The sequence below is a fragment of the Anser anser genome (assembly GCF_964211835.1).
Source record: "Anser anser genome assembly, chromosome: 2".
In the NCBI taxonomy this organism is placed as follows: Eukaryota; Metazoa; Chordata; class Aves; order Anseriformes; family Anatidae; genus Anser; species Anser anser.
Genome location: NC_139721.1, coordinates 69,101,238 through 69,111,795, shown reverse-complemented (window position 1 = coordinate 69,111,795; position 10,558 = coordinate 69,101,238). Strand labels below are relative to the sequence as shown.

The following is a 10,558-nucleotide window of genomic DNA, read 5'->3' as shown; positions in this document are numbered from 1 at the left end:
TTGTAATAGCAATTCTTAAACTAATACATATTGCAGCAGCACAGGTGAAAATAATGCAGATACGACTTTCTGAACACAAAATAACATTGCATCTGGTCTGGATACAGCAACAAGTAGCTTCAAAAACAAAATACACTTCAATTTTTGGCATGTAACCAGAAGGCTGGAGTCACTACATCCGCTTTGGCCAATTATTATACTTAAGTTAGCCCACTTTGAAACCAGAGAGCAGATGATAACTTGGAATCTGTATAAATGAACGTAAATCCAAAGAGCTACACTACGTTTATGTTAATGCTTCTGAACATGCATAATCCAAGCTACTCAGATCAGAGCTGAGGATCCACATACTCAGACAAGTTATTGCTTTGTAGTTTGCAAGGAGCAACAGTTCAATATTTAGTTCTAAATGAGAACAGTCTAAAAGCTCAGGGCAAGCCTTGACAACACAATCCTGGGTTTGGAGTCAAGTATACAAGCAAGTGAAGCATGCATACATCTACTTCTGCCTTAAATATCCTTCAAAAGGCTCTTCCATGTCCTATCCTGCTAACATGTAGTGAAGACACTGCCACCTCTTTCTGTAAGCTGTTTCATGTGGATTTTCAGCAAAACCTCCAACATCGTATAGTTTGCTCTGCACCTGTAAGAGACTCCAACCTTACGTATATTCTATGGCCCAGCTGCCCACATGGCTCGTTTTGGCCTTGTGCTTTCTCTCACCAAGACTTCATTGAATTTGTAGCTTCATCAGGGTGCTCAGCAATCATTCTGAAGGATTAGAATCTGGTCTCAAGTTTAAAAAAGATTAGTAGGCAGAGCCATCTCCTGCCAATAGCAAAAAGTGCTTACTAACAGCTATTCCAGTTCTTAACCAAATTCCAAACATTTAAAGGTCAATGCTCGATCCATCTGGTAGTGTTGGGTTCAGTCTTCAGTGTATTTTCTGGTTTGAAACCTATAAACTTATATTTTACATACACACACACACAAAGGAAAATAATTCAAGAACGGCTTTACTAGTCTCTGCTTTGGTGTGAAAACATGACAAGAAGCCCAGAGTAACAGCAGGTATTGGACATATGGCTACTCAGATGACTCTGGGAGTACTGTGACGGATGGGAAATCCCATCTACACATTTCATAGGCAGCGGCAAAAAAGAAGTTAAATAAAATCTACTTTCAAACACTTGTGTATGTGGCCATATGTGTCACGAGTACAAAGGCTTATTGGTTTAATTAATCAAGATAATTCTCATTAAAATTTTTTTTTGAAAGGGGAATAGTCCTACAAATTTTAGGCTTACTCGTTGCTTTACTTCTCCAGCAAGCTCTTTATAAAAAAATTACTCTTTATGGAGCAGACACTTCCCATACCAGCTTGCTTGCTTAGATAAAATTCAAGCTACAGCCATGTGTGATTTTTAAAAGGCATTCAAAAATTAACTTTTTCATACAACTCAATAATTTCATCAATAAAGCCACAGTAAAGCCATATAAACAAAAATGCTTTATTTCACCATTAGCCTTTAACCAATAAGCATAAAATGGTGGCTGGAATAGTTTTGTTCAGAACAGTTCCAAACCCCAAGAAAACTATACTGGAAACATTAACCAATACTTTATTCCTATAAAAATAATAATAAAAAAGATACATTCATTTCAGGAGGTGTCTACATCTTTATCAATAAATTAGGCTTTGCAATATCAACATGAATTTACATTTCAAATGATTTTAAAGAAAAGCACAGCTTGGGATACAAAATAAACTCTTTCCTTACCTTCCAAATACATCAGATACATTCTTTTATTACTTTAACGCACTGGCACCTAAGATCTCAGAAGAAGAAACTAAAGAGTGGTACAGAAACATCCACTGACAAAAAAAAAAAAAAACAAAAAAAAACAGCTGTATCACTGAATGAATATTACCTTTCGAGGCTTTTCTACATCTCAGACAGAAAACATTAACTGAACACATAAGGAAATACAAACTTAGTGACTAGAATAGTGGAATCTTGTACAAAGCTTGCTTGTACTTCAGCTTTCCCAGATTTTATGTAATTTACTAAAACACTATTAAGCGCATTCCCCTCTCTGTTGCAACAAAGGTCAGTTTTAAACAATACATCATTTGTTGTTATGAATGCCCAACAACTTCAAGCCTTGATAGGACTGTCCCTTTTATTTATCTTACATCTCCTCTGTTAAGGTTACACAATGAAGTGTGAAAACCTGAATAAATTACATTCAGTACTCGCCGCACAGCTCTCTGGAATATGAGCATTGATACTTGACATTTATTTTGCAAAATCTGGATTTGAAATATATTTATATTTGAGCACATATACCAATTCCCCACCCAATTTCTACATACAGTCACTTAATTTCTATAAAAGATAAGTGATACCAGGTTTTCATTCATATATACTAAGCTCTGAAATAGTGGGGCACTGATGAAGAATAACTCAACAGCTACCATCAATCAGCTTGCCTTTTTTTTTGTATAAGCGTGTTTTTAATAAATAGTACTACCTCACTTTTTTACTGATATTTTTTCTTCTTGAAAAAAACAAACAAACAAACACAAAAACAAAGAAAAAAAACACGTCTATTTTAGTTTAACACAAGATGACTTCCTGATGTCTGGAGAGCAAGCTCCAAAGGCTTCCTATCAAGAAACAGCTGATAGAAATATGATGACAGACTGGCTTCAGTTGGTAATTGATGTTGATAATGGCTTTAATTGATCTAGCAGAACATATTTCCCCTTTACATGCGTGGCAAACTCACTAGTTACCCAGCCCCATACAAGTTCCATATATATATCACAGAAAAAGACACTAATTGAAAGCAGTGAACATCTTTTTTATAAGGGAAAGGTTTCAATTTTGGTTAATGTTATTTAAAAACAGCAGTAAGTGAGGAAAATATTCACCTCATAATTCTTTTCTGGGTCAGTTTTACAAAAATGAAATCCCTACAGTAGAGCTTTTTACTAAAGAAATCGTTCCAACAGAAATGATGCAATTAGTACACAGAAAATGATTCCATAAAGGAATTCCATAAACGAATTAAAGCATTTCCCATCCTTACTGTAGCTGTTTAAAACATCTTCTTTCCTTTTTTAAAAAATAAAAATACAAATCTTATCTGCCCTGAACAAGACATTCCCTACAGTTTTACAGTTGTGAGAAACTTGAAAGTGTCTGATAAGGTAAAACAATGACAACTCAAGAAATTATATCATGAAAGCCAAGAAAGTAACTGAGGAACTAACAGTAAACTGAAGTGTTTCATTAAAGGCAATGCTTTAATATTTTAAACACAAATTTCATTGAAGATTCAAAAACTGCAGCTAAGCTCAAAAGAGCATGCCGCCTAAGACTCTTATCCAAGTAGTCTGCAACAAAATCTGAGAGGTCTAAAAAGGTACATTCTGCTTCCCATTCCTGGAGTTGCCTCCCAAGGTGAACTTGAAACTATTAAAAACAAAAAAAAGAATAGCTACCCGTGTCTTAACTATAGCCCAAACTAAACAGTGTCAGCAGTCTACAGAGTTTGTTTTTTCCATTACATTCATGGTCCTCAACCATTGCTCTTTACCAATGGTCAGATCAGAGCACTACAGTGACAGGGTTAGTCTGAGCTGAAGAATGGTGAAGTCCATCGAAAATCACATGCTAGTCATTCCCTTGCATTACAAGATTTTTTTTCTCCCTCTTAAGGCAAGTTATAGTGATTGAAGATACTGTTGTTTGAAGATTGTACAGCTACTGAACAACTGAAACATTAAATATTTTTAAAGTACACTAAAACTAACCCATATTTCATTAAATTGCTATATTTAAGCTGTTAATATAATGCTATTGTTAAAATAGACAGTAATCTGAGATGGCTTAACACTATCAGTGTCAGAACTTAAATGCATGAGAATTCATTTAATCAAAACATTATGCTTTATATAATGAATTAATCATTCACTTGGCTTTCAGCTGCCTTTGAACAATGTGCTTCATGACACAACTTTACCTTCTGTATAGTTTCTATTCATAAATGCTTTTAACCAAGTAGACTAATTGCAGGTTACCAACTGAAGCACAAACACTTCCCAGCGTGCACTCTGGAAAAGCTTTGTATGAATGAATAAAATAAATTTGCACCTAAATGTTACATTTAAGGATATGACAATAAAGCTGTTTTCAGTGAAGTAACAATGCTTAAATTTTAATTGATTGAAAATGAACCACACCATGTCTATTTTCAACCAGTGGACCATTTATGCATTCCGTCTGACTCCTAAGAACACTATCTACAAGGAGGATCTTGTCTTGTAAAACAGTATTATGCTTGTAATAAAGCAAATGCACAATTCATTACATATTTCAAAGCTACAGTTCTTTAGATTTATTTATTTATTTATTTTAAACCAAGTTTATTTTAAACCAAGGATTGTATAGTAGAAAAGGAGGGAAGAAAAGAAAACCATCTGTTAAAGAAAGAAAAAGAGTGTGCTTTAAAAGGTACTGCAGAACTCTTAGGTATATTTTGATTGAATGTAGCTTAGTACCAACATCTAAAGACAAGATTACAGAGAGCAAAATCCTGGATTAAAAAACTTTTTTTTTTTGGTGTAAAATACCACTATTCAAGGTTTGGTTGTATTTTAATGATTTGTATTTTATACATCCTATTACACAAAGGGCATTGATGGCTTATGGCTCTATTTTTTCTAATTTTCAATAGTAAGACCTCTCCCTCCCACCTCTATCTCAGAAGTGCTCCCTTTTAATATTCTTGAAGACACACTGAATAGGCATTTTAGTTATTTCTGTATCAAATATTAAGCCACTTAATCAAAATATGTTTAATTCTGAGGAATTCATGTTAGTGTATTTCACAGTGGTGAAAATCCCAAAGGTTTTCCTCATCCTTCACCATGCTAGAAATTTTGAATGCTTATTGTTGTGCTCACACAGGCACAGGCAAAAAAAAAAAAATCAAGGTTAAAAAGTTTAGGAAGATTATATAGAATCTTGCCTTCACAGCATTTTCTGCTATTTGTCAATTGTCTGGCACAGTTAAATGTTTTGTGTGTTAGCAGTTAAAACTCTTACAAGAAAAATCAAGCAACTCTGTGCCTTTTTAATTTTCTAGTTCTTTCAGAAACAAAAGCCAGCAGTTAAGATGATGGTTTCATAATTATCCTTAGGTTGCAAGATCAAATCTAAGGCATACATCGTTCAGTGCAAAGTCATCACACAGTACAGAGAGAAGATAAAAACCCCTTCATTCTCTCATAGGACCCTACAGGTACATGTGCAAAACCCAGCAAGACTGAAATAAAGATGGACACAATGCACAAGATAATTGTGTACTTAATATTTGCTCTGTGGTTTTATAAAAAAAAAAATCAAATACAGAGATTACCATTTTTATAGCTTTAAGCGGAGTATCAGTGGCTAGAAATTTCAAGTTATTAAAATCCAAGTAAGAGTTCAAGAATGCTGTTACTGAAACCATCTAACTTTACCAGAACAAGAGCAGCAGTTGTCATAATACGACCACCATCAAATAAAAACACACACACTAACACAAGTCAACCCATACCATGTATCTTAAGGCTGGAGTTACATACTGAAGAAATTTACCAAGTTTTGGTAAATATATATTCAACATGAAGTAACATAAATAGTGATAGGAATATGTCATTAACCTTGAACACAAGTGGTAAGTAATCAATTACTTCTATGAAAGAAACAAATGTCACAGAGATGCTCTAAATATTTTCTTACTATTTATTCTCTTGCCTTTTTTTTTTCCTGTGCCTCTTTCACTTCTTGACAAACTATTAATTACAAGTCATGCCACCTGCAAGCAACAACTCTGAGATCTGGTCACAGCACAACTTGAGAGCAAGATGTTTTAACAGAAAGGCACATACATTACAACAAAAGAGAGCTTTTGTTAAAAAACTAGCCAGCAAGCACAGGTTCTTCAGTGCCCACTACCCACGTTTTCTCACTCCTCAGTGTTCTCCAAACAACTGCAGACAGCTTGTACAACAACTTTCCACATGCATTTTTCAAAAAAAAGCTTCCCAAGCAAAATGTGCAGTTCCAGAAGTATTCCACATTTGATGCCACAGATGGATTGAGTGACCTGATGCAGTTTAGCAAGTGAAGAGTGAACCAGAGTTAGTCTCCTGCCTTCTAATCTGTGCCCAGTCAAGTAGGAGTTTAAAAACCCAGTGCACTATAAAAACTTTAGCAAAGGTAAAATCTGGAATGCAATATATAAGAACGAATACAAATTTATTCACACTTCAACCTCCAAAGTCAAGAAGATTTCTGTGTTGCCAATGACCCTGTGTGTTCCAACCAAAAAGCTCTCTTTTGATCAATAAATAGTAACCAGGTATCTTCTTTTCTCTACTTATAACTAATAGTGTAACCTGGAAGAAAGGACTAGGCCTACAGGAGACCAGGGTTAGCAATTTAGCACATACTACATTCACTTTTCAGTCATCCTGGGGAAAAAAAACAAAAAACAAAACAAAACAAAAAAACCCAACAAACACAACCTTCTGGTAACATGAAAGATGCATATTGTACAGCCATGGCAGTTTCTAGAATGAAACGCCAGATATATGACAATATCCATAATACAAACCATAGTTCTAAAATATATCTGAAAGTTTGTGTATGTGTAATATATATATATATCTAAAAAGAAAATTGTCTAATTTTCCCTTCTATATACATATAAACATCTGGCTAATATGCCTCAAATGTTTTACCTTTTTTAGGACTAATCTTTTAAATAACATAGTTTTAAACAGTCCCTTAGATTATTATTTTTTTTTTTAACACCATTCAAAAATGAAGAACTATCTCAGGGTAATCAAAAAGCACACACAAAATAAATTAACATCATACAAATGTGGTTATATTGTTCAGAAAGTCCAATTTTCCCATTTGAAATGAAATGGAGACCAGTGTACCTTAGGGTAAATTATTTAGCAATGTACAAACTCATTCTCTCTTTCTATGTCAATCTTCATGTGAATTTACCTGCATTTCCATAAAGCAAGAAACACAGTAAATCCACAGAACTCTTGCAACAGAGAATTGTGTTTCACTGGATAAGAGTACAGTTTTTGCTGAAGGGCAGCAAGTCAATGTTTTATCACCACCTGAACACTAGCAACACCCATGCCGTTGTAAGCTTCACACCTTGAATTAGCAGCAACATATTTGATGGGTTCAGTAGTAATTTTTCTTCCAGTATTGGATTAGACTACTTTGCATATACAGCAAGTCAAAAGTCTAGTACTTGTGTGCAACATTAATCCACATTTACATCTGAGAACTCATAATACACATGGAAACAAAGGTGAAAGAGAATAAAACCTCATTTTAGGTTAATATGTTTTCAGTCCACATACGGAAACAGCAATGAAAAACAAGTGTCAAGGAGGACAGCAGAAACAGAAAGAAAAGAAATACAATAGCTAACACTAAGAAGTAGGTCACTGTTGAAAGGATAAACTGCAAGTAAAACTGATCAAGAAAAGATGCAGACTGTACCACCTGTATAAATGCAACATCATTTTGCACATTACAAGCAGTGATACAGCATATTATAACAGCTGGCATACTAATAGATTTATGGAAACTGAATACCTAATTTATCCAGCTCTTAACGTACAGTAGTTATGCATTAGCCTTTGAAGATTTTCATCAGCCTTTTGAAGTTAAGGTTACATTCTCATGAATATTTAGTGTCCCAATAAGAACGCTACAAATTCACCTTCAGTGAACTTCCATACAATACAAAGATACTAAATAACCTTCTTAAACTGAATAATTTCAATACTAGTAGTTTTCCTTTTGTATTTTCAGAAGAAACCTAAGGACTTTTGTAACTTCCAAAGAAAGGGGTGTTTTAAGGCAGTGAAAGATAAGATATGTATTAAGGTTTCCATGATTGTTTATGGTGCTTATGTAAATAAAGCATATTACACACAATTGCTCTCATTTATCTACACGATTTCTTTATACTGTACACGATATAGCAATTTTCTTGAGAAATTTAAAGTGCCACTGTTCAAATGTGCTCATCTGTCTTCCCATGGGCTTCTAGTCCATTCTAGTTGCTTTGAGAAACAAGCCTCTGCTTTACTTAAAAAGCAGTCTTTTTAGGGGAAAATAGTTTCATCCTTCACTGCTGTGCTAACTGGAATCCAGTGGTCGAATCAAACCTTCTTTGTAAACACGAAGAATAGCTTCACAAACAAATTTGTACTGACTCTGTAAAAGAAAAAAACATTTTTGGTGGATTAGTTAAAACTCCTGATTTACGGTTATTATTTAATACTTCTAACAGTCTCACTGCTTCCTTTTCTCCTGGACAATGGCAGGAGAGGAGGTAAAAAGACAGAAGGAGAAAATCCAGCTCCTCTGGTTGCATTCACAGGACACAAAGGGAACATTTACTTGTTTCAATGAGAAGCATTACAAGTCTCACACTAAGGAAAACCAAATACCCAAATTTAAAAGAACAGCCTTAAATCCCAGATAATATAATTTATTTGTAAAAGCTATGTAAATTTTCATGTTTGTTCTGAATTTAGTCCAACTAGATATTTAAACCTTTTATAAATCTCACCTAAATATTTCTGTATTGTTATCTGGTAATTACAAGTATTCTAATCTTGCCAATCTTGCTGTTAGATATTACTGGACACATTTCAGTTACATAACCAAAAATGCATTTAGACTATCATGTAGGATATATTGATAGAGTCCATAATACCTTACTAAAACTTGGGTTTTTTTTTTTTTTGGCTACACTATTGCAGAAGACATAGTTGCTCGATTTTAAATTTGTAATCGAGCCACACATCATCTCCTGTCATAGCAGAAAGTGATCAAAACCTTTGGAATGAGTATTTTTTGAAGAGTAGCAGCTACATTAATTTTTTTGTCCCTCAACATTTTGAGCTCATTTAGTTTTTATAAGGTATTCACAAATTAGACGTTTGCTTTCTGAATTATACTATTACAAAGCCTGATTTTCCATGATGTCTCAATGTACTTATTTGTTAAAAGCAATTTGCCTGTGAGCTTCTTTCTGAAAAGTGATACAAGTTGACATTACAATAAGACTGATAACGCAACTAAAAATCCATATAGGCAGAATAAATATTTACGATTAACACAATACTGAGAACACAAGATAATGGAAATTTAAATGAATTCACAAGGATGAAAGGATACCTCTCCTCCGAAAGAACTTGCGACTACTCTTGCAAACCCCTGAATGAGCACCTCTCTCAAAATCTCAATGTCATATTAGGAGAAGCACAACTTCATGTTTTCTGAATCCCCTTTTACATATTTGAAACATTCTCCCAGCTGCCCTTTTACAGAGGATCTGGAAACATTCCCCCAGTATCTCCCACAGGACAGGACTAGAGCACGATGCTCACACTGTGAAGGACCTCATGTTGCATTTCAATACCAGTAGTTATGAACTTAATTCTTGTCCATACATGTCCAATACATTTTCTCTTAAGCACAGAAAAGCTTAAGGAAAACTTGGAGATAGAAATTCATTTTCTGCATCTCAATTTTCTTGCCTTTTCTTTCAACCCTTCACTCAATTACTCCCACCTCCAATATCACTTTGTTCTTTTGTCTTTATTTCTTAATTACCTTGACTTTTCTCTTATTTTCATTTGCATATTTTTACTGCCTGAACAAGTCAACTGTGATATTTAGCGCTGTTCAATACTTCTGTTAATTCCTTTGTATGATCAAGTTGTTGAACAAATATGAATGAACACTTCAGCATTGCTTCCTCTGACTCAGGCTCTGACTACTTGTTTTCTTTGCTGTTATCTGTTGCCTGTATTCCTACCATTCAGTTGGTAACTAGTTCTTACTACGTCCTAAAAGCACTACTTTCTACCTCGTTTAATATATCTAATTTCTCTTTAATGGAATATAGTGCTTCCCCCTCCCCCCCCCCGCCCCCAAATGGAAGGCCACACAGCTATACAATTTTTATTGTAGCATTATTACACTGATTGAAGCTTTTGTCTTCCTGTTCCTGATAACCAAATTACAGATCTTTGAGAAACTACAGCTTTTGCATGATTAACAGCAGACACTAAACTGATCTGTTAATAGCTCTGCTAAGTCCATTCTTACTGAGTATGCCCTGATCTTAACTCACAACATGCATCTGGCTATGTATATCATCTTTGTAGAGCTGGAGTACATATACAGTCTCTAATGAGCTCCTGAACATGCTTCAGGCCAGACTGCTATAACTGAGCAACCCCCCTGGATCAGGTCCCTTCCAACCTTAAACATTCTGTGATTTTGGGATTTCCCTGTTCAAGTGGAAACCAAAGCTCTTTTTTTTTTTCTTAAAAAAAAAAAAGATTTAACTGCTGACTTTGTTGGTCTAGACCACTTTACTTTGATTTGCTGTAGGGCATTTAGCTCTTTTAGATAACGCATACTTAATATTCAGTTATTCAACTTCT

General features: G+C 34.5%; 1 protein-coding gene across 7 annotated transcripts in view; it reads right to left on the bottom strand.

Annotated features, from left to right (window-relative positions):
• Window positions 1–1,497: 1,497 nt before the first annotated feature.
• PTPN3 (protein tyrosine phosphatase non-receptor type 3) overlaps window positions 1,498–10,558 on the bottom strand; it is a 168,947-nt gene continuing 159,886 nt past the window's right edge. For all 7 annotated transcript variants that reach the window (XM_083825199.1, XM_083825200.1, XM_083825201.1 and 4 more), the window contains one exon: window positions 1,498–8,312. In XM_083825199.1, coding sequence (XP_083681325.1) covers window positions 8,235–8,312 — 78 coding nt within the window. In that variant the 3' untranslated portion in view covers window positions 1,498–8,234. The remainder of the gene's footprint in view (window positions 8,313–10,558) is intronic.